General features: G+C 39.7%; 2 protein-coding genes across 4 annotated transcripts; one reads left to right on the top strand and one right to left on the bottom strand.

The window, feature by feature from the left end:
• Window positions 1–384: 384 nt before the first annotated feature.
• zgpat (zinc finger, CCCH-type with G patch domain) lies at window positions 385–6,523 on the bottom strand. The gene is made up of 7 exons (XM_044128573.1): window positions 6,360–6,523; window positions 4,383–5,038; window positions 3,664–3,797; window positions 3,222–3,386; window positions 3,002–3,124; window positions 1,370–1,772; window positions 385–765 (listed from the first exon to the last, which is right to left on the bottom strand). Exons 2-7 carry the CDS (start codon window positions 4,982–4,984, stop codon window positions 627–629), a joined length of 1,566 nt encoding a protein of 521 aa, XP_043984508.1. The 5' UTR covers window positions 4,985–5,038; window positions 6,360–6,523; the 3' UTR covers window positions 385–626.
• tti1 (TELO2 interacting protein 1) lies at window positions 6,257–24,308 on the top strand. 3 transcript variants are annotated; one of them, XM_044128519.1, is made up of 15 exons: window positions 6,692–6,818; window positions 7,145–7,193; window positions 8,371–9,113; window positions 10,056–10,393; window positions 10,469–10,724; window positions 12,838–13,015; window positions 13,620–13,915; window positions 14,185–14,604; window positions 14,690–14,849; window positions 15,668–15,832; window positions 16,006–16,151; window positions 16,746–16,886; window positions 17,289–17,493; window positions 22,538–22,625; window positions 23,837–24,308. In XM_044128519.1, the coding sequence occupies exons 3-15, from the start codon at window positions 8,388–8,390 to the stop codon at window positions 24,039–24,041; spliced, it is 3,324 nt and encodes a 1,107-aa protein (XP_043984454.1). In that variant the 5' UTR covers window positions 6,692–6,818; window positions 7,145–7,193; window positions 8,371–8,387; the 3' UTR covers window positions 24,042–24,308. The 3 variants fall into 3 exon arrangements, with proteins under 3 accessions (XP_043984473.1, XP_043984454.1, XP_043984463.1); XM_044128538.1 differs by lacking the exons at window positions 6,692–6,818; window positions 7,145–7,193 and adding an exon at window positions 6,257–6,363; XM_044128528.1 differs by lacking the exon at window positions 7,145–7,193 and having other exon boundaries at window positions 6,724–6,818.
• The last annotated feature ends 477 nt before the right edge of the window (window positions 24,309–24,785 follow it).

The following is a 24,785-nucleotide window of genomic DNA, read 5'->3' as shown; positions in this document are numbered from 1 at the left end:
AGTGAAATAGTGGTTATTTAAATATGACTACACATTTCCTATTATAGACATTTATCAGAAATTATTTGCTCTATTTTCTTAAGCGCATGTGGCTCTTAAATGCTTTTGTAACTAAACTGAGGGTAAAAACGGCTCGATGGGTTGTAAAGGTTGGAGACCCAGCACCTAGACGCACAATTTATATGTTAAAACATGGCAGTGACAGCATCATGCTGTGAGGATGCCAAATACATTTCCATACCACAATTACTGAAGTATTTAAACCCAAGTATTCTTTTCTTTCCAGAATTAAACACTATTTTATGAACTTTGTTGTTGTGACGTCACAAAATGTGAGGCAAATGTTCAGCTGTGGTATCAGAACCAAAAAAACAAAACAAGTCGTTCATGACAACTAAAAATTTATTTTTAACAACACTGTTAAATTTTCAGAAACCATCCACAATAAACAACAACTAAAAAAAGAACTACACTGACAGCTAAAAGCCGTGATGCCGGTAGCAAATCATCCAGAAGGAATCCCTTAAAAAACAAGAAAAAAGAAGAAGAAACAAGGCAGAGAAGTGACAATAAGCAGTGAGTATGAGTTAATTAGAGGCCAGCAGCGCCTCCCTCTGTCTGTGTAGTTAGAACTCTGTCATCTTCTTGTGTGTGTCTGCCTTCTTGTGCTCCCTCTGGATGGACAGCTCGTGTGCTTTCTGTTGGGCCAGCAGGTGGCGGGCCACTGACAGCTTCTCTTCTAGCTGCTTCACTCTGAATGAATCCCTTTGGACAAACACAAACAACAAATAGGTGAGAAGGCGGACAGGGGAGATGACAAGTCAGGTGGGTTTTAGCAGCACTGTTTCTTCACAAGATGCTCCCACCTCAGTTACAATTCAGATTATTCCCACGGTTCTAGTTTGGGGGATATGAATTTATTACTTCTACTTGTTTCAAAGCTTTTTCTGACATATAATGGAACATTTTGGTCATTTCCCAAACAACTGGCAAATAATAAGATGGTAGATTAGGGCCGTTGCAAATAGGGAAAAAACAGGAGTGGATTTCCGCCAACAAACTCAAAAATGATGAGATTAATTTCAGAGGTTTTTATGAAAAATACCCTGAAAACTTTCATCTAGAAAAGAAAGATTTCAGAAGTTGAACATTTTTGACTTTTGAAACTACTGAAAGTTTTTTTTCTAGAAAATTTCTGAATTTAATCAAAAAATTTCTGAGTTGTTTTCTATTAAATTCAGAAGCATAAACACGTTTGACTGCTACTGTCACTGAATACAGTGACAGTAACTTAAATAGGGCAAGGTTCTTATAGTTTCCAGCTTTTACAGGAGCAATTAGTGACTCTATGTTCAGGGTGGCTCAGTACCTGCCCATCTGTCTGCCAAGGGACTCGCTCAGTTTCTGGATCTCCCTCTCGGTCTGAGCCACCCTCTCTGCGGCCTGGAAGAGCTTCACATTCAGGCTCCTTTTGGTGCTTTTTCCGGCTCGGTAAGCCTCCACCCCGGTCGCTCCCGCTGCCCCAGCAGCAGCAGGATCTGAGCTCTTATCTCCCAACTTGTGGTTTAAAAAATCAAAGATGGTACGGCGCCCTCCGGCGGAGACTTTCGGCTTTCTGCTGCGCTTTGTCCGGCTGGTTTGGGCGCCATCCTGAGCAGCTTTGCTGTGGGTATTCCTCTGTGTCAGCTTGGCACACTCATCCAGAGAATTTCCCTTGGGCAGCACCACGGCCATCACTGGCTCCACCCGACCCTCCTGCAGCTTCCCTAGGCCTGGGGAGGCAAAACAAGCTCTGAAAAATTTGTTTCTGTGTGTGTGTGTGTGTTTTTAAAAAAATCAGCACTGGCACAACTTTGAAATAATTAAATAATCTGTTAATATTTTTTATTAATATTTCAACTTTTCTATATGAAGTTGATAAAAGATTCTAGTAACTTCTATTTCTGTTTCCTCAATTAAAAGTTGCTGCTTTGCATATGTACAATATGGCTTAAACACAATGGATCTGGTTTACACCAATGTGTTTGCATAGTCCAAATTAAATCAAGTCAAGTTAACTGTGTAACACATTTCAGCAACAAGCCACCATAAAAGTCATAATAAAGAAATCATTTATCAAATCTCATCATCAAAATCATCAAGCAAATACACATCAAATATGTTGATCAGTGTTTCACTAACTACAAACCAAAAGCAACTCTAAACTGTTTTTATTTTGTTTAGAATAAAAACTGCTGAAATGTTTCTGCAGTTTTACAGTTTTCTGGAGTTTATTTCCAGATTTGTGGTGTATAGAAGCTGAATGCTGCTAAATGCTGTTTCTCCAAGACCACTCAGAAGACCTGAGTGGTCTGGCTACAACAACAACCACAACAGCTCTTTAACAACAGAACAAATCTGAATTAACACATCTACTCCAACAAGCCGCCACCTTAAGCAACTGTAGAATTCAACTCAAGGATTCTAGATAGTGATGTTCTGTTCTTGGGTCTGAACCCAAGAATAGAACAGAAAGTCCCTTTCAAATGTTTTTCCTTTTATTGTTCAGCTACAGATTGACGTTAGTTTAATTGGCACCAAGATAGAATTTTACTTTCAAGTATGTTTAATTTTATTTTTTTAGGCTGTGCCTGAAGGACTTTTCATTTAATAAGCCTTATAAATGGATCAAAGCTACTTGCAGATGAAGTCTATACATCGCTATACATCTGCATTGATGAATCTTTTGTTTCTGGGATCTTAGCCACATGCCGGAACATTCCCCTCAGGTCTACAGAAAAACTTTGAATCAAGTCACACAAAAGTACAACTTCAATGAGCTGCAAAATGTTTACTACAAATTAAATTTAAGCAAATTACACTCAATTGATATTAATTTTGGAAAAACGCATATATGTAATAATAATCCTGTCAGCGTTCTGACATGTTCAGATTTATAGAACAGAAATACATACATTTCAATTAATGAGTCTTCTGGTTGGAATGTGTTAGTCTTTCTTACCTTTTCCAAACTCGTAGCCCATTTTGAGCATTAGTTTGGATCCAATGCCTCTGGTATGAGCCTCCCAGCCCCCAAAGTTAACACTGCTCACTGCTTCAGAGGATTCTGTGGCAGAGTCGAGAACTGATGAAAAATAACAGAAAAGGAAAGGTTGAAGCAAACAGTGACAGGTACAATTTAAATTGTATATTTGGTCTACACATTATTGACATTTCTAAACCTTTTGCATATCCTACTGCATCTGCATCTGCAGCGTCATCTGAATCAGGGTCAGAGGAGAGCGGGTCGTCTTCCCTGAGGGGCGGGATGACCCCATCGGCCTCAACAACGACATCTTTCATCAGCAGTGAGTCAAACTTTACCGTGAAGAAACCACCGTCTATTTCTGACAGGAGAGAAAACGTTACAAATCAATGAGATAACATGGTCTATGTGATACATAACTTTTATAAAACAACAGGGGTGCCCAAAGGACTAACTTTGAGAATCTGTTGAACTTGACATCATCACTAGTTAATCAAGTGTCACTGTGTAGAAATATTGAAAAACACAAATCCCAGTGCAGCTTCAGGATTTAAAAGAACAAAGCGTCTCAAAGGAGTCCAAGAGTCAAGAGTTTTTTTTTTTCGTTTTTTTATTATGTATCAACAACTCAGAATTACCTTTTATCCTGGCCGGGTACCAGATGCCGTCCTCATGTCGAGCCAAGCAGGCAGAACCTTCTTCAAGGTTACTGAGGTCACAGTCCAAGAACTCCCGGAGCTCGGACACGTACACCACCTCCCCATGGGAAAACCTTCATCAGAAAACACCGGAGAAATGGAGGTTATAGAAAAACTAATCCACTGATCAAACTCATACTTAGGGAACAAGGTGGAATGGGGACAGAGAGTCAGACAGCATTTATCTACAAGCAGATTAAAGTAATCTTTTTATAATTCTTTTTATTTTTCTTTCAGAGATGCCCAGGGATGGAATAACTTTGGTCTTAATTTTAGGCAAATCAAATATTTTTGGTCTAATCTTGTCCCAGAGGCTGTGTCCAGTACAAGGCCTATGGTAAATTAAAAGGGATGAATAGTTTGATAGCTATTACGGCCATTTTAGATAGAAAAAAAAATGCAATTTGTGGCCAAAAAACTCAGAAATTTTTAGATAAATCTAAAAATATTTTAAGAAATAAAACATGGAGACTTCAAAGTTTGAAAAGATGAAAATTTGCTACAAAAGACTCAGTGATTTTGAGATTAATGTCGGAAATTTTCTAGAAAAATTTTTTAAAATTTCTGAGTTTCAGAAGTCCAATTTTATTCAGAATGGGAGAATTAAGAAAATTTGTTCACATAAAATTCACTTTAAAACGGGTCACTAAAGGTTTTACCTGCAGTTCTCCTGAAAGCGACATTTGTCCTCCAGGTAGAAGGGACATGGCTTCATGGATTTCTGGGTGGGGTAGACGAAAAACACTCGGACCTGCGCCTCCTCTCCGTCCGGCTGCTCTGCCCCGACCACCATGGCGTTGTGGTACTCCAGAGTCCCCCAGGACGTCCTGTAGGGGGCTCTCACCTTGGTCCCGCTAAGCGCGTCCTCTCCCTCTTCGTCTTCCTCCTCTTCTCCGTCTCCCTCTCTGCCTTCCTCATCCTTCTCTCTGGAGTCAGAGCCGCTGCCTGAACACTCTCCCAGTTCCGAGTAAAAAGCGGCGAACTCTGTGTTCAGGTTCCCGTCGACCCTGGTGGTGTCGGCTGCCACCTCGCAGGTGTTCCCATTCGGCTCGTTACTGTCCTCCAAGCTGGCCAGCAGCTGGCTCTTTTTGACAGACATCAAGCTGGCCTCTGTGAGCTCTATCAGTTGGCAGAGGTCCTCCTTCAGTTTGAGCAGGTCCGGCTGCTGGCTGGGATCCAGGCTCGCAGACAGGGCCATCTCCACCTGCTGCAGCTGAACGCCGTAGGCGGCGATGGCGGCCTCCAGGGTCGCTTCATCCATGCCGACAGCTTGGCACCGGGAGGGGCAGGAGAGGTCAGCATCAAACTGCGCCGACTGCAGAAAAGGATGGAGGTTTAGAGATAATTTAGACAGGATCACGAAAAGGATTTAGGGTGTGTATTTATTATATCGTTTATCATCCATCCATCCATTTTCTGTTCACCCTTGTCCCTAATGGGGTCAGGAGGGTTGCTGGTGCCTCTCTAGCTACATTCCGGGCGAGAGGCGGGTTATACCCAGGACAGGTCACCAGTCTGTCACAGGGCAACACAGAAACAGGCAGGACAAACAACCATTCACACACACACACACTCACACCTATTTAGAGAGACCAATTAACCTGACAGTCATGTTTTTGGACTGTGGGAGGAAGCCGGAGAACCCACGCATGCAAAGGGAGAACATGCTAACTCCATGCAGAAAGACCCTGGGGTCGGGAATCGTACCCAGGACCTTCTTGCTGCAAGGCAACAGTGCTACCAACTGCGCCACTGTGCAGCTTATCGTTTATCATATATCGGGAATATTTCTTATAAGAATTTTGATTTGTCTTGACATTTACATTAATGTTGCTAAAAAACAAAACTGACATTATTGGAAATGTTATTATTTTTACTGTTTTCTCAACTATTCCCTCAATATCAGTGCATTTGAAAATATGATTATAGTTACTGTGTGAAGTTGTATATTGTATATAAATCACTTAAGTAGCGTCCTCAAGAAGCTTGTTTAAAATGGAAGCGTTTTCGATAGCTGTATTTGTGGAGCTATGACTGCTATACCCTTAAAAAGATGTAATAAATAGTTTTTCATTTGTCTCGTTATCGCAATTGTGCAACAAAATATAGTGATTAAGTTCTAAGTCCATACTGCCCGTCCAAGGACGGGCAGTATGGACCCACCCATCCATCCTTGGAAGGATGGATGGGTGGGTGGGTGGGTGAAGGGATAAATGGAATGATGTGCAGACTTAATGGAAGGACAGATGGACGGGTTAAACACTTTTATCCACTTCATTTCTTTTAAAGACTTCAGATGGTTGGAGCATCTTATGAACAGATCTTTTTACTGTTGTAGACGGCTAGCAGCTAAAACAACATCTCAATTGGTTTCAGTCTTAACTGAAACCAATTGTTTCAGCTAAGACTGAAACAATTGGTTTCAGTCTTAACTGAAACCAATTGTTTCAGTTAAGACTGAAACAATTGGTTTCAGTCTTAACTGAACCAATTGTTTCTTAACAATTGAGAAACAATTAAGAAACCGTTGTTTCTTAATTAAACTGTTAACTTAAACTGTTGTTTTAGCTGCTAGCCGTGTTACCGGTTAGACTGGGCCAATACTGGCCACAAAGGCCCATTTATTCATTCATTACCTCAGTAAGTAGTCGGCTTCTCTGTCATCAGCTCTGGCTCCGGTAAAAGTAACATGGTGGTTGTTTTAATAAACACACAACCAGACAAAAAAGCTCTAGACAGGACAGACCGGCGTCATCTTAGGAAAAATGAGCAAAGGCTGAACTTCCGTTCAAACAGCTGTTCTTTCACAATAACACTAAGCCTTCGCGTTCCCTAGACAGTTACAGCCATCGAAAAGGTAAAAGCTGAGCTAACTGCGTTTAAACAATTGGCACACGGGCTTGTTCTATTTCAAATGTGAGATTTATTATTGAAGCTCTTTAATTTAAAAATGAAATAGAACTCTAGCAGTCATTAGAGTAGATGGAGCATCCGTCCAGGGAGACTGTGGTTCTTCCTGAACCTGTAAGTGGAAGTCAATGGATGGCTGGTTGGAAATGAGTTACTTTATGCTCAAATCTAAATGAAACCATAAGGTAAATCAACAATCAGAAATCTGTTTTTAAATACATTTTTAAATGTAATTATATTCTAATAATGTATACTGCATACATTTTTCTAGCATATTCTGTTGTAGTAGTTTGTAACATAGAAGTAATAAAGAGTTAGTAAAGACACTTTTCTTTTTTATATGTATGTTTGTAGTGGAATAATCTAATTCTGAAAAGGACCGGAAATTATTACCTACCGTCACAAATGTGCGTCACTGACGCAGAATAATGACGGAAACTTCATTGAGTACAGCGGTAACTTTGTCGGGTCAAGATGTTTTCTTTATTTTTTTATTTATTTACTGCTGTAGTTTCTCAGTGACGTCTCAACAACAAGACCTTACTGTTGCTGGCATGAAGGTAGGTTGTTATTTTCCACTGTGTCTCTTTAGTATTGAAACTGTTAGCCTTGTTTATTCACTGAGGTGCGACATCACATTTTACTGACACTATTTTATTAGTTTTTTAAAGCGTTTATTTTGATAGTAGATCATGCAGTATAAGAATATAACCAAATTTACCAAGTTTTTTTTGTTTAAACCCAGTTAAAATTTAAGAGCAGAGAAAAATATAAGCTAACGCACTCAGTACCGTCAGCATCAATGCCTGTATTCTCAGTAGGTAAAGAGGATGGATGTACGACGGCGTGATTGGGCCATTATAGATGGAACATAAAAAAAATGCTTTTTCCAGAAATTTTCTAGAAAAAACATGTACATTTTTCAGTTTGAAAAGTAAAAAATGATTGACTTTCGAAACTAACTTTGTTGTTCTAATAATATACGCTTGCTTTCTTTCTGCAGGCAGCAAGTAGAGTAAACACGCAGCGTCACGTCGACTGATAATTCCTCCATACTGTACAAGAATATAGCAAGAATCTATCATCTACTTCTAATATTATACCGTTATCAGAAATCGAAAAATCAAAGTCAAGTTTGTAAATTGGAAAAATAGGAATGCTGATTACTGAATGCCATGCGCAGAACTTGAACCAGTTACTTTAAAATATTTGGATTATTGGAATTAAACCAGAATTAAAGATGAGTAATCATCATATACATAGATCTGTTTACTACCATTGGACAGATGTCCAGATCCAACCCTTCCGTCTGACTCTTCCTCTCAAGTAACGTTGAAGTCATTCTCTCTTTATAAACTATATGGTTCAAATAAATGTTTTGCAGTCCTTCGGTAGAACCAGCTTTCTATTCTTCTTCACTCCAATTGCCTTCTTCCTCCAAAACAGCAGATTAATCGCTTCCTCCACTTCTGTGTATTAAAAATTTGGTTTGACTTGCTCTCATTACATCACAAGATGGCATCGATGTTTTGATGAAAACAGCACAAGGAACAAGGGAGTTTATAGTAGTTTGTGAGAAATATTTATTATTAAAAGCTTTTATGAAAGCACAGTAGTTCATCTTTTTAAATTATATATGTGATTTTATAGTATCAGTGAGACGTTAACCTGAAGAACACATTCATTAAAGTGAACTGTACTGAATGTGTTACATCAGCTCCCTGTGTTCTCTTACAGAAGTGGCCCTTGCTGTGATGCCTCCAGCCATGCCTCAGATTAATGATCCGAAGATTGCCTTCGCTTACCTGCGCCCAGCCTGCGTTCTGCTCACCAAGGAACCCTCTGTGACCAATGTGGAGTCACTGAGCGAGCAGCTGAAAGACATCCACGATGCCTCACTGCAGCAGCTGCAAGAGTATGTCCTCTTCCCCTTGCGCTTCATCCTCAAAGTCCCGGGGCAGAAGAAAGAAAAGCTGGTGCAGTCTGTGGCCGAGGCAATGAGCTACGTTCTGGAGAGGACTTGTGTCCAGAGCTGGGACATGTTGCGTGACGTCTTTTCTGAGCTCTGTGTCTGCCTCTGCTCCCCCACGGACCCGGGCCAACCCGCAGGTACATCAGAGGAGCTGAAATCCGCCGTGCTGCAGTGCCTGGATGCTTTGCTCCACGCGGCTTATGGCGACATAGTGTTCAGACTGTACGAACCCTCGATGCTGCCCGGACTGGGTGCTACCGTGTCGCTGCTGTTGGCTTTAGGAGAGAAAGACAAATCCAGAGAGATTCAGACGGCGGCCTTGAAGTGCCTCCAGTCTTTGATTCTGCATTGCGACTGCAACCAGGAGCATGTTACACCATCGTGGGATGAGCGATGTTCAGTAGGCAGCACCATGGCTTCCTTCTTGCCTGGGGTCACTTCGGCTGCAGCGAGGATCATCACTGGAGATCTGAGGCAAGGCCATGCTGTTACTGTCAGGGCCATCAAGGTAAAAACACTTCAGTCTTCTTCAAAATAACATAAATCTCTTTCATATTTTTAGCATGATGAGCTGAGTTTATGCTTTATTTTGCAAAGCACTGGTGTACAGTGCTTTGCAAAATTATTGATCCCTGCTCAACTGTATTAGTGCAGAAACAATTAATCGAATGAATCGCAATTAATTGATTAGTGAAATAATCATCAACTAATTTAGTAATCGGTAACTGCAAAATAAGGAGTAAAAAAAATTCTGAAAGATACATATATACATATTTCATCTTTGATGAAAAATCTTCTTTATCTGTGAATCAGTTTTATCCAGAATTCCTAAAGTGACATAGATTCAAATTCCTAAAAACATTCAAAGATTCTTTTTTCTGATCAATTACATGTTCTATTTGCAGATGCATCTTTGCTGCAAATGATTAAGCATTTGCTAAAAGAATGACATGTTATTGGATTTTAGGCAATACAACGTTTAATTTTTTATTTAAAAATTGGAACTATTGGTTCCTTTTCTTTTGTCTTTCTAATATTGTATAAAAAGCTGTAGGTGGTTTAATAAAAACCTGGAGAATGCGTTCATTTTTTTCATTTCTATAATTGTCAGAATAGTCGATAGAATAAGTAATTCCTAAAATAATGATTAGTTACAGCTCTAAACCTCATTCACATTATATCATGTTACAGTGCAAACTTCATTCTGATTGGCTATTTTACTTGGATTTCATGACATAGACTAACACATAGTAGCGCTGCAGCTAACAGTTATTTTACTAATCAGTTATTGATGATTAATCAAGTAATCTGATATTCCCATGTACTACTTTGCGTTGCTCACAAATCATAATAATAATGTGCAAAAAAATAGTAAAACAAACTGTGAATTGTTTAAGGGTCATGAATACCGTTTACACCGTAGGAAAATAAAATTCCTGCTCTGGTCCAGGTGTGGTCTGGGTGTGTGGTTCTGGTCATGGAGGATGCCCAGCTGCAGCAGAGTGAGTCCTGCAGCATCGTGTCGCAGGAGCTGGGGAGGATCGGCCAGCTGATGGTTCAGCGGACGGCGGACTGGGTGAAGGCGACAGCGGGGAAGCTGTGTGTGCTGCTGAGGAGGATCATCTCCTGCTGCTCCACCCACCAGCACTGGAGGGTGAGGCTGGAGACAGTGGAGCTGGCTGACCGTCTGCTGACAGCGTGCGGTCAATCACTGAAAGAGTGCCTGGGTCCACTGCTGGAAGCTCTGGTAGGAGCGATCAACGACGAGGACCCCAGAGTCAGACAGAGGTTTGTTTTTGTTTTTTTACTGAGTGGAAAAAGAATGAGAGTGGCCCGACTGGAGCCCGATGTCTTCTTGTTCAGGTGTGAGGTTGCTCTCAGAGACGCATCCCAGAGGAGTCAGAGCGCCACTAGCAGTAAGAACCTGACTGACATCCTGTCTGAGAACCTCCACTCGTTAGCCACCTCCCTCCCCCGGCTGATGAGGTCTGCAGACGACCAGAAGAAGCTGTTTGTCCTCAACGTGTTGCTTGGTTACCTGAAAGTCCTGGGACCACTTGTCTCTGTGGTGTTAAACTCTGCTGTACACCTGGACAGGATCTCTAAAGCGTTAATGCAGGTAACAATGTGGTTTAATATTTTGATACTCTTCAGAATTGAAGTTATAAAGATGTTATAAGTGGAGGTGGTGCAAGGGGGAAGTCTTGATTCATTTCCCATACCCCAAGGCAGGGGGGCCCAAAGTCGGTCCTCGAGGGCCAGTATTCTGCATGTTTTAGTTCTCTCCCTGGTTTAACGCACCTGGATCCAATGTTGGCTCATTAAAAGGCCTAAGAAAAACACTGACATGCTGGAAAAGTTGTTGGTGCTACCAGGGAGAGAACTAAAACGTGCAGGATGCCGGCCCTCGAGGACCGACTTTGGGGGCCCCTGCCCTAAGACCTTTGGCGCACATCTCCCTCTTTCTCTCACAGTCCATTTTCTAATTGGTCAGACCAAGTTGTTGATTTGCAAGTCACAAATAAGTCTCAAGTCTTTCCACTCCAGTCCTGGGTGTCTCCGTATCCTTAAAAAGCCTTAGAGTCATGTACCTAAAATTCAGGCCTTAAAATAAATAAGACAGAATGTAAATTAGCCTTAAATATGCTAATCACAGGTCTTAAATCTAGTTGTAGTAGGACTATTAACTGTTTTTCCTCACTGAACTTTTGAAGAATTTTATTTATGCTAAATGTTTTACATGTTTTGCTTAAAATCTGTTTCCTGCATGTAGTTGTAATGAAAATATCAATCAGTAACTTGGGTCGGTCTGTGTTCATGTTGTTTCTTTGCTTTTGAGTTACATTTCCTGAAATTTTATTTTACATTATAGAACATTCCATTTTGTTTTTATCCCCTCTCAGTTGCATCGGATTTGGTCTTTTTAATCAACTTTTCAAGTTTACTCAATTATAGAAAAAAATAAGTATTGAAAGAAGCCTGATTATTTAATGATTACTAATTTAGTTTTAGAAACATGTTGCATTTATTGCATTGGAACAATAAAATAAGAATAGCCTAAATGTCCAAAATGGAAAGCGTTTAATTAATTTTGATAATAATTGTGTTTGTTGTTGTTGTTGAATGGATTGTTTCTGTGATCATTTGGACTGAAATTGAGGCGGAAGATTTTTCCGTAGCCCTATTGCATGTTAATAAATTTATAAGTATGAGGGGATGAATTGGAGGAAGATGCATTTATTTGGGAGGATTTGCCACAAGGTGGTGCTCTCCTCTCAAGCTTTAATAAAGGACTCAACACTCAAATTTCTTCTATTTAAAGACAGAATGGTCCAAATCTATATGTGGATAAAAATTTAAAAGGCCCTGTGTATAACTAACATCATCAGAACAATGAGATGGTGAAAGCCACGTAATCTCAATTTTTTCTATTTCTATATTGCATTTGAAGTCCATGTCTCATTTCTATTTTTGTTTATTTTTGAATGAATGCAGATGGAAATAAAGCAAACTTGTTGAAAAAATAAATGAGCAAAGTTTTAAAAAACCTTCACCATTTTCTCTCAATTTTAAATGCTTCACACCATCAAATAAATGCTTATTGTAAACAAACACAAAAAGCCATTTCCAAATGATGATTTAATTTATTAAGAGGAAAGACTATTCAAACCAACCAGGCACTGGGTGCAAATTGATTTGCCCTTCTCACAAGGGCAAAAATCAGTGAGTCTGAACCAAAACTGTGTTTTAATACCTGAGAAATTAGTTAAACAGAACCTGCCTGGTTTTTTCATACATCAGCTTGAGTTGACAGTTCACAAACAACCCAGAACAACTGCTGAACTCTGCTGGCCTCACTTGCCTCAGTTAAGGTTAGTGTTCATGATTAAGCTCAATAAGAAAGGCGCTGGACCAAAATGACCTCCAGTTCCAAGGTGGAAGTGACTGCTGGCCGAAAACAAACACAACTTACATTTCTCAACAAAATCCTGATGAGCTACAAAACTTTTAGGAACGTTATTTTATGGATTCATGAGACAAAATTAGATATATTTTTTTATAAGGTTTCTGCATGGTTGTTCTGCTTTGAGTTCACCATCTTAATAAACCAAAATTAAGGTTTTGGAATAGGCCAAATAAAATTGGTCATTACATGAGCTCCTATGGACTTTTTGGTCTTTTCCTGGCAAAATCTCAGTTTATCCTAAATGATTGTTAAAGTGTGTGTGCAGGTGCTGGAGCTGGATGTGATGGATGTTCGTATCGTGGAGGAGCGGAGCTCCACTGATCCCATAGAGAGCAGCTCCGGCTCACACCACTCCGACAGCGCTCACACTCAGAGGAAGCACTTCCTGTTCTTCACTGACGACAAGATCTACTGCGTGCTCATGGAAATCTGCCGAACATTAGGTACTATTATCCAAGAGAGTAATATAAAAAATATATATAATACGAGAATAAAGTAATCAAGAATAAAGTCATAATACTACAACAGTAAGAATACAAGAATAATGTTGAAATAATACGAGCATAAAGTCATATTACGATTTTATTCTTGTATTACTACGACTTTCTTCACTGTGTTATTTACCTACTGAGTGTTCACTCAGTAGAACAGTGAGTGTTGATCAATTTAATCGAGGCCATCAAACAACAGAAACAGATAAATGTAATCAGTTTTGATCACTAATATGAAGCCAGGAGGCCTCGACGTTTTAGGACCAGATTAAAAGATTAAGTCCTGCTTTATGTATGCAGCACTGTCAGCGAAAACTAGCAAAGCTTAAATAAAACTTATTTTAGCCCGTAGGTGTATTTTAGACCCATATAAATTAGATAAACTCCACAGTAACTTCTGGTTCCTTCGTATAATTCTTGTTTCTATCTGATGAAGAAGAAATGTCAATAATAAATGAAATACCTTAAACAAAAGCCACAAAGACACACTTTGCAACAATTTACCACAGTTCTGACATTTTTTTAGGTATTCTTCATCTACTTTTTCATTTTACAGGTTACTACGGCAACATCTACCTTCTCACCGACCACCTGTTGGACTTGTATCGGCAGTCCTGTGCGTACAGGAAGCAGGCCGCCATGGTCTTAAACGAGCTGGTGGGTGGTGCCGCCGGCGTCTCAGTGGCATCGCCGGCAAGCTGTTTGGACGGTGGGGACTGCCCGGCTCCCTCTGCCTCCAAGGAGGACCTGAAAGCTGTGGTGGTGTCTATTATGGAGGAATACACCAGCCTGAACAACTGGCACCTGAAGACTGTGAGCGAGGAGACGGACTTAGACCGTCAGGATCAGCAGGTAAGGCTTCCAGCAAAGAAAACTGATAACAAGATCAGCTGTTTCTAAATGCTGTTTTTTACGCAGTTAGTTTCTTATTCAGCTACAAGAAAGGAAAGTAAGAAGGATGGAGTGAACCAAAGTTTTCAGAGTATTTTTCAGCACTTCACTTACAATACTTACTGACCAGAGGAACTTCAAGCTGAATGTGAACACTGATAGTACTGGAGAAAAACTATGTATTGTCCAGCATTATTCATTGTCACAGGCCAACTTGTCATTGTTTTCAGCTGCTGGGTCCTTTCAGTCTCCAGTTCATTTCCTGCGGTGATATCATCAGAAACACCTCAAATCCTTTTCATCAAGCAGTTCCTTCTTCATCTGCCTGCCCTTTGATCCCACCGCCTACATCTGCCATCCACCAGCTGAACAGCAACATCTGGCAGCTGTGCATCCAGCTGGAGGGCGTGGCCCACTTCGCCCAGACGCTGCAGCTTGACTTCCGCCCGCTGCTGATGACAGCGCTCTATCCGCTTCTGGAGAAGGCCGGCGATGAGTCGCTGCTAGTTAGCCAGGCGGCACTGGGTGCCATGACGATTGTCGGCACGGCCTGTGGTTATGCCTCCCTGAAGGAGATGATCAGAGACAACTCGGACTACTTGCTCAACGACATCTCAGTGAACCTGCAGAGGCTTGGTCAACACCCACAGGTACAGATTCAGAGGAGTACAATTATCAAGCATCAGTTCAGCCGTTTCTAACCTTGTGACGTCATTTTCCCATCCGACCGACCAGGCTCCGCGGGTATTAACGGTGATGCTGGCTCACTCTGACTGCAGCCTGTTGCCTCTGGTTGAGGACATCGTACAGGATGTTCTGATGGCTCTAGATCTCACCTATGACCAGTCACCCGCTCTGTTTGGCTCTGTGCTGCACGCACTCATGAAGGCAGTGGGTAAGAAGATACGAGCTGATTACATAACACTTGCCTGTATTGCTTAATAAATTTAGAACTTCACAATTCAATTCACTTTCAGTTCACGATTCGTTACAACATTGCTTTAAACACTTCAGTATGGGTTCAGTAATAAGTAGAATGCAGAATTTTCATTTAAGCCTTTTTGTTCAATATTGGAAATATATAAAAAAATGCAAATAAACAAATAATTAAATTTCTTTTTTAAATGGTGCCTAAAATACATATTCATTTAGTGAACACTTGATCATTTGTAGCAAAGGATGCAGCTAAAACATACTTCTAACAATACTTCCAGGCTTAAACCTCCACACAGTGTATGGTTGATCTGTTGACTGTTTTTTGGTTTAACCATTTAATAAATGTATTGCAAAATGTGCTTAATAGGAGATTTGTTTGAACCAGGTGAAACTAGAACTGCAGCTTGACGAGTTGTGGGTAGAACAGATTTACAAAAAGGGTTTATTTATATTTTTTTATCTTAAATGAAAATGATCATGTTTTATGTATAGTTTTGGCTTAACTATTGCTCTAACTGTGTTCTTTTAAAAATTGCCTTGTTTAGAGGCTCTTTAGTTACCAATTATTCTATTATTAAATTAGTTGAAGATTATTTCAATAAAAAATTCATCACAATTAATCCAATTCATTTATGTATGATTTATTTATTTGACTCAAACAGTCCATATTTTACCCACTTCTGCTGTTCTGTGCCATGCAGACTATTTCTTAGTTGTCATTTTGTGGATAAATAATCTGTTGTTGAATTAATAGTAATTTTATTTTTTGCCTTTTAGCCAGCTGGTTCCCTCCGTCATGCTGTAGGACCAGTAAGCCTCCCAGCTCTAGGATTTCTGCTGTACTGGAAGATTTTGACATCTGCCAGTTCCTGTTGGATTACCAAAAGCAGAAGGAGTTGGCAGAGGGCGTTGGGATCGAAGCGGATGAGACGGAGGACCTTGGTAATATTTAGGCATTACCAAGAACAAACTGACAACGTTAAGGTTCTATTCATAAAACGTTATAGCAAGACAGAGCTTTGAGTTTGACATGTGGTTTATATAAATGAATTTAGGTTAAAGAGGCAGGACTCAACCAGGAAGCTAATTACAGCTAAAGCTAACTGTCCTTCCAGAGGTGCCGCCTCCTGCAGAGTGTGAGAAAGCTGATGATGGACCTGACGTGAAGGCACAACTCCCACCACACCTCAATATCACTAAAGACGTCATGGAGCGCTACATCCACCTGCTGTCTGACCCCAGCCTCAGACTCCGGCTCAAGGTGATGGGTTAGCCATGGAGGAAACGTCCAATCCTCCAGAGCTACCATCCTGCAAAATTTAACCATTTATCAGTTTCCTTCGACTTAACATGCACTGCCTTTTGTTATTATATCATATACAATCTCCAGCAACACCCTGTAGATTTAGATTTCTCTTGATTAGAAAAAGTAAATGAAGGTAAATGGTGATTTCTACCTTCTCAAATGAAGGTAGAAATCACTCTTTGTACTAAATGCTACCATGGTGAGTAGACCAACAGGACCTGTCCAGCTCACTTAATGAGCTGGACATGTCCACTTATTACATCTTTATAACTTCAGCTGGCATTAACCCATGTGATCAGTATTACAGTTGGCCTTAAATACATTAATTTTGACACTAGCAGCCCTATTTAATTTTTGTATATGTAGTTTGCTCACTTTTCCTCAGCAGACTTTAATGAACACTCTCCTACTTTATAGAATGAAATCAAAATAAGATGTCAAATAAGGTCAAACGTTTTTGGTCTCTTAAATCTAGTATTCAGGGATAAACCACACCTATATGTGGTCATAATATTTCTGACTGTTGTTTACTGTGTCCTCCTTCAAAAGGTTCTGGATGTGCTGGAGCTGTGTGTGTACGTGCTGAGTGAGAGGGAAGACGAGTTGCTGCCCATGGCTCATCGCTGCTGGCCAGCTCTGCTTCAGAGACTCACAGCTGATGACCCGTTAGCAGTCCTCAGAGCCTTCAGGGTTGGTTTACATCTTAGCTTTACTCAGAGTTATGGTTGTTTGACAGTCCTTTTAAACATTGGAACAAAATGCTGTCAAAAGCATATCAGAAGAGAAATCTCAATGTAAATTTTACACATAACAAGGACAAAGTGTGGATAATTTTGGAGCTTGGCATTACTATATAAAATATGTAATTTTTGTCTGTACATTTCTGTTGTGGCACAAATCTTAAAGTTCATCCATCAGGTTGTTATAAAGTCTTACATTTGAGTTGGTTAAACCTGCAGAAACCCTGAAGCTTTGTGGTTACCCTTAATAACTATCATGTTTCTAGAGGTAGCACCTGTTTTCACATAGCCTTTTCTAGTTATTTTTTTATTCATTTTTAAATTGATTTGAACTTAATTTCTCCACAATTAGGTGTTGTGTACGCTGGCTGAAACCTGCGGTGACTTCCTGCGAAGGAGGGTTTCTAAAGAGGTGCTACCCAAGCTGAGCTCCTCACTGGCGCGGCAGGCTCCAATCAGCGCCAAGGCCGGCCCGGTCTACACACACACTCTGGCCTATAAGCTGCAGCTGGCTGTGCTGCAGGGCCTGGGGTCACTGTGTCAGAGACTGGATCTGGGTAAGAGAAACCAGACACACCTGCAAAGATAGCGCATGACTGACATTTGACCTCTTTAGGCCTGCATGATTTTATTTTGGTTGTCTAAGACCTTCAAATAATTGCCTGATTTGTGAAATTAAAAATTGTGAGATATTTATGAAGACTGATGGAGATCTCCTACTATCTGAGTGTTATATTCAGCTTTAATAAGTAAAAATATCAATACGTTTTATGAGGCAATTTTCCTTATTTGTTTATTAATGTAATTAGATTTAACACATTATTGTACACTGTGTAGTTGTATTCTTGTACCACCACGTGGCAGTGTTGTATATCACTAACAATTACAGCCTAACATGTCCTTCTTTCTGTTTCTATGCTAATATTTACTACCTAAATCTATGATTTAGTTTTTACTTGGGTAGAAATGTCCACATGAGTTCATACAATCAGGACCGCTAGTGTGCTTTCGATCAGAGTCAGCATCCCTTCCTATTTCTAGATTGGTATGTCGTTTTATTTAAAAAATGTAATTATAAATTCAATTTGCTCTCATGCATAAAGCATAATGGAAAATCATCAGTGAAAAAGCCTGGAGGCAGCAGAAGCGTTTGGGTTCAGCATATTTTAAAGATGACTTTGAAGATTCAAAGCCCAGCCAGCTGAGCCAACAGGAAGCCAGCGAGTCCTTAGCTGCTCACGCAGTAACGCCCGCTCGCAAGCTCTATTACACAGCAGTACAGTAAGCAACGCTGCTTAATGTGCAATCAGCAAACCAGGAAGTAGGACTATTTAACTTATACATCTGGTGATGCATTTATTTTCTTTACAGAATTTAAGACCTACTTTGAGCATATAAACTCAAAATATGCAGTAAAAGTTGCCAGTTTTGTAAGTATCAGCTGAATTTTCATCTATGCATAATTACCAGCTTTAGAAATATACTTTAAATGTTTATGTTGCAACAGTATTCATAAGTCTTGAAATTTTCTACATTTTGTCACATTACAACCACACATTTTATTATTTTCAGTTATTATTTCAAAGTTGTGCATACTCCTATGTCTTTAAAAAGTTCAAATATTATGAAAAAATTAAGTATGTTATGTCCTCATTTCAGAAAGTTATATTAATTAGATTCATTACATTACATTTCAAGCATTTATTTCTTGTAATTCTGATGATTATGGCTTACAGACAATGGAAAATCAAAATTCAGTGTCTCAGAAAACTTGGTTATTAGATCAGATCAATTAAAAAAGATATTTTGAAAAGAAATTTTAGGCTGCTGAAAAGTATTTTCATTTCTGTGCACAATGTACTTACATAATTAGTGCATCAGTGCGCCGTGGCCCGGATGCAATCACCCTCTGGTTCAGCTGAGGTGTGGTGGAAACCAAGGTTGCTTTGGTAGCTGCATACAGGTCAGCTGGCTTGTTGGGTCTGATGCTTATTGTCTTCTTGTGGACAGCAGCCCAGAGATTTTCAGCTGGGTCAAAGTCAGGAGAGTTTGGTAGTTTGCTGGCCAATCAAGAACAAGAACGCCATGGTCATTGGACCAGCTTGTCACTTGTCCCCACTTTGGCAGTGTGGACAGTCATCTCCAGTCTTAGCTGATTAAGTTTGAGTTTCTGAAATATTACACATTTTCTGAAACACTGAACTTTAGATTTCTATAAGCTGTAAGCCACAATCATCAAAATTCAAAGAAATGAGTTGCATAAACATTTTCAGTCACAATCCAGAACTTCTTCATATAGATCCCTGGAAAGTTTGTGGTAATGATTTTGTGCAGTGTGGAAATGCTTATAGCAGGAGTGCCCAAAGTCGGCCCTCGAGGGCCGGCATCCTGCATGTTTTAGTTCTCTCCCTGGTTTAATGCACCTGGATTAAATGATGGCTCGTTAGCAGGCATAAGAAGAACATTGACATGCTGAAAAGGTTGTTGGTACTACCAGGGAGAGAACGAAAACATGCAGGATGCCGGCCCTCGAGGACCCACTCTGGACACCCCTGGCTTAAAGGGAGAATGGAGGTTTGAAGCTGAGTGTGGATTTTCTGGCCTGCTCCTCTTCACAGCGGAGAAGTGAAGCGGGTGATGGTGATATTAGGAGTGTCGCACCCTCCGTCTGAAACCCATCACTGACAAATGAGGAGTTAGCAGCCTGGTACACAGCGTGTCACAGAGTGTCAACACTGTCTTGTCAGCTGGTATTAGATTTAGCAGTGTTGAGGTCTGCAATGGAAATCAAATTTGTTTTATTTAAATTGTAGATTTTTCCCTCTGATTTTTGTTCTGAACAAATTAAGCTTTTTCTAATATAGCTTCATTTTTTTTCCCTTTTGCCTCATAATATTGTCTTACAAACCTTTTCTGAACTGTATTTTCCTGATCCCAAAACGTCCTCTGCCATTCAGCTTCTTTAAATCACAAATTTCTCCTTGAACCAATAAGATGGTAAATCAACATAGAAAACATGCACCACCTTCCCTGTCTTTGTTCTGATAGGCTGCTGTTTGAAGCCCATGCTAGATACCATGTCCTGTTTAGCTTTGAAACAGGACTCATTCAGTTTGGAGATAAAACATCCCAACAGCAGTGAGGCAGAGCTGGTAGTCGAAGGCAATATTTGCTTTCATTTCATATTTTACATGTTTTGATATGGTTAGCACTTCTGCAAACAAAAAGTGTCGCTTTGACCATGAGGGCCACTGCTTAGGCCTACTTTTTTGAAAATGTGGAGTTGGCAGCTGCTTGAAAGCAATCAAAAACAGCAATATGGAAAAAATAGAGATGAAAGGAGAGAAAAACAAATGGATGGAAAATGTTCACTGGAAGGAAAACATTATATAGATGGAAACCATTAAATAAACTGAAATTGTTAAATGGACAGAAGAATGGATGAACTATCCTATTTATTGACATATAGGCTTCATGAATATTAATCCATTAACAAGGTCTACCAGTTGCCCCAAATTCTGACCCAGAAATCCAATATGGCTGCTTCAAGTATAAAATGTAGTGCTACTTGACAGACATCTTGTATCCACATAAACCAGTCATACACAGTGTTAAATATCATTAATAGTTGATGAACATTGTAACTGTATTGCAGAAACTACTTACCTTTACCGTTATTGTAGGGTTAAAGGCCAAGTCAAGTTGATTTGTACTACAACACATTTCAGCAACAAGGCAGCTCAAAGTGCTTTACACCAAAAAACATACAGTAACTAATTATGAAACAAGCAATAAACATTACATTTTATAAAATACCATCATCAAAATCATCAAGCAAATACACTGACCAAATATATTGATCACTGTTCCACTCACTGTTAATCAAAGGCTTCTCTAACCAGCTGGGTTTGTAGAACTCAGTGTTTCATCTGTTTTTCAGTTTTCTGGAAGTTTGTTCCAGATTTCTGGTGCATAGAAGCTGAATGCTGCTTCTCCATGTTTGGTTCTGGTTCTGGTTCTGGTTCTGATTCAGAGCAGAACCAAAACTAAAAGTACTGATTGGTCTGAAAGGCTGATACAACAACAGCAGATCTTTAATGTATTGTATTTGTAAGCCGTTCAGTGATTCAGTTTCTCTTGATCTTGCTCTGACATTCGTCCTTTAAGCCTGGAAAGCTGTCCAGGTGCTAGAAGACCGACTTTGTAAAAATCTATGTATCTCAGAATGGTCAGGTCTGATCACTACTCCATGATTTGGGCCTGATTACTAGTTTTAGTTGTAGCTAGTGACTCTGACCACTGAGAACATCAATTAGTAAATGTAGTGGGGTTCCCAGAACCTCGGTTCATTCCATCAAGTTAAATAAAAAGCGGCGTTATGCTCCAGAGCCTTACGATGGAAACTCAGCCTCTTACACACCCATTGGAGATCATTGTAAACCTCATTTAACTGGAACCATGTAAACATCTGTCTTATCAGCCTGAGGAAAGAAAGGGCCATGCTTCTCCTGCTTGGCTTTCCTGCCTAGAACTTAATTCTGTTCCCCTGTTCTGTCAGAAGGAAAGAGATTTAGTGTCAGAGATGAAGAGAATGTGAAAGAACAGAAGACAAACAGTCAACGGCTGCAGCCTCACTCGTGTGAATACCGATTTGGCTGCTGCTTACCTCTGGGACACTCGCAGCAAGCCAATTACCAAGCCTTAGTCACAGTGAGGGAAAGACAGAACCACTGATTGACTGAAGCCAATGATACATCCCAACCGGGCTCAACTTTCAGCTGCATTTCCTCACCCTCTAACAGCAGCCAGCCTTTTTTAGTGCTGCTCACCATCTTCAGCCTTGATTCAGTGAAAGACTACAGGCTGAGTGCAAAAGGAGAGAAGAAAGGGGATAAAAGCGATTGCTAAATAATCCCATTTAACTCTGAAATGTGCGCTGCTGCTTTTATTCTCGACTCACATCGAGTAGGCATGTGCCAGCCAAGTGTGGGCTGAATTGGTAAACAGAGTAAGCAGAGAAGGAGACAGACATGTTTTGAAATTAGGCTTGAAAGGCAGCCCAGTTTGCAGCTTAGGGAATTGGTAAATGTCTGCTGGGAAGGATGGAAAAGGAAAGGGAGAGAAAGACAAATGGAGGGGGAAAGGCGATGAAAGAGTGGTCAGAAAGTGAAGTGGAGAGAGAGAGACAGCAGAAGCTGGCAACGTTATGACAAATACTGCGAAATGACAGATGAGGGAATGAAGGCAGGTAAGGCATGAAGGCAGGTGCATCTGACTACATCAAAGTGCAAAAAAAGAAGAAATTAAGATGTAGGAAAGGAAAGAAGGGAAATAGACACTTTTCCTTAAATGTGGAAAGGTGTATGTGTGAAATTCAACCTGAGGGAGATTTTTCCTCACCACCTCAGTGGTCTTTCCTGACCTCGTTAGGAGAGAGGAAAGGTAAAGTCCAGGCTGGAGCTACTCCTGCCATGTTTCACCAACACTCTGGGAATGGAGGTTTGATCAGAGCTTTGGAAAAACCTTGCAGTCGTCATGATTGGGATGTTCTGTTTGGTGTTCAGTTGTTGGTATAAATCATGTCTGTGTTTGGTTTTGCAGGCGAGGTGGACCTTGATGTTGTCTCTGAAGCCTGTCTGCCCTACCTGAGCTGCAGGCAGCCAATCAGGCTGCAGGAGGCCTGTCTGAGGTGAGACCTGCATGGAGGAGGGAAGTTGATTCTGCAGGAATGTATGTGCTGTATTTAACTTTAGCGCTGTTATTCCTGAGGAAAATATGGCAAAATAAAAGCACCAATTAAAACAATACTTTCAAAGTTAAAACCTGATGACTTAATGGTCTTTATAATAAAGGTTATACATTGTCTGGAAAGTTCACCTGGAAACTACTGTTTTAAAAATGCTAGCTGCGCTAACCATGCTAATTTTTGACATAAGATGCTAAAGACACTTTCACTGTCGGATGTTGGCCCTAAAGCTCTGATCAATGCTTCACTAATACTTTTATAAAGAACATACATAAATACAAGCCTGTCGCAATAAATCAATGAATCACATGATAACTTAAAACAAGTTCAATAATTTCCATTTGCATGATTTATTATATTTCTCTTTGAAAAACTGGATGATAAAAATCTTCAGTCTGGTGTTTTGGTCTCAACTACATCATTCTCTGAAGGATAATTTCATTTACAGAAACTACATAATTCATTTTATTTGTTGTTTCTGTTGTTTTGGACATTTTAAATGTCTTCCAGTTCCAGTGTTAAATGTTTGTTAGAATTTAAAGTTTATGGATCTTTTAGAATGTGTTCTAAAAACATTATGCCATTACCATTATAATACCTAATCTTTCTATAAGCAACAATATCATTGTTTATGAGATTTCTGGGACAATTTATCATCCAGCAAAATCTGTTATTGTGACCAGCCTCCATCAAGTATTTTGATGAAACTGAAATAGCTGAACTGTTTTCAGTCAACTAAATTAAATCTACACCATTATTTTGGTTAAATTAAAACCTTTATTTTGTCTCTGTGAGATCTCCACCAGATGTACATTTATTAATGTTAAACAATAGCTTTTCTCATTTCTGCATTTATTTTTGTTTTGAAACGCTCTCATGTTCACAGAAATGCAGCACATATTACAATATTTCTTTTCTTTTAACTTTTGTTTTATGTAGACCAAGCAAAAATAAATAATTTTAGTCGTTACCGTCTGTTTTCTAGAGAGAAGATATGAAGCCTTTTGTGACCTAACTGATCCCATCAGTAACGCCATCATAAGACCTACAGTGACTTATGAAACAACTGTTTGTCTCAATGCTGTTCAACATGTGAGCTGCAGAATCAACATTAGCGCCACATTAAACAGAATGTCTCCGTCTCTCCTTCACAGCGTTTTCCGTCACTTAATCCAGCTGGATCCGGACAGCTTCTGGTTTACGCTGAACCAGATCCACTGCCCTTCATCCTACATGTCGCCCCCCCACCCTGACCTCCAACCCCTGCAGCTGGGCGGGACGGGCCGGCCCAGAGACGAGTACTCAGACAACGTGCTGAAGCTGCTGAGGGAGGAGTTTGCCTCCGACTCAGACATGTAACCAGCTCTGACGACAAACATTCAATGAACTGGGAAAAAAAAAAGAACCTGATATGTTTTTATATGTGAGTTTATGTTCAACATCATGGTGTTAAATAAAAACACCATAACTTCTACGTTAACGTCCTAACCAGAAACAAAGCTGGCCGCTCTTTCGACTCCCTCTGATTTTTCAACTGTCTGACGGACAGTTGGACATGAAAATAAAATGTTCATTTTCACGTCATTTCTAAATGGTCCTGCTTGTTTTGAATAAATGAACAATTCATCCACATACAATTGAAACTGTGGGTCTATTTCTTGGTTTAGAGATGTATCTTTCAGGTATGCATCTCATTATAAATCTTAAAGTTCTATATTTACCTCTTTTTAACGTATTAAATCTATCAGGATTATTTTGTATTTTCTACATGTCCAAGTTAATAAGGAAAATACATTTGCTGATACTGAGTCTGATTTCTCTTAAATTCAATAAATCTGTGTTTGTGTTTTAGGAGTTTTTCAATAAGTCAGAATATCATGAAAAAGTTAATTCATATCTGGAATTAAATAATAATATTTAAAAAAAACACCTTAATTTTAATTAATGAAAAAACCCTACATTCTCTTTCACCAAAAAATTGTGTTTCATAAGACTTGTTTTTAAAAAAAAAAATTTTTTAATACAGAAGTATTAACTTATGGCCAAGACTATCAAACAGAAGACTAAACTGTTTTACTGCAGATAAAAGTGATTGTTGAAGTT

The sequence above is a fragment of the Gambusia affinis genome, linkage group LG01 (genome assembly GCF_019740435.1).
Source record: "Gambusia affinis linkage group LG01, SWU_Gaff_1.0, whole genome shotgun sequence".
Classification (NCBI taxonomy): Eukaryota; Metazoa; Chordata; class Actinopteri; order Cyprinodontiformes; family Poeciliidae; genus Gambusia; species Gambusia affinis.
The sequence above is the reverse complement of the archived record's forward strand: the minus strand, read 5'-3'. Positions and strand labels throughout refer to the sequence as shown.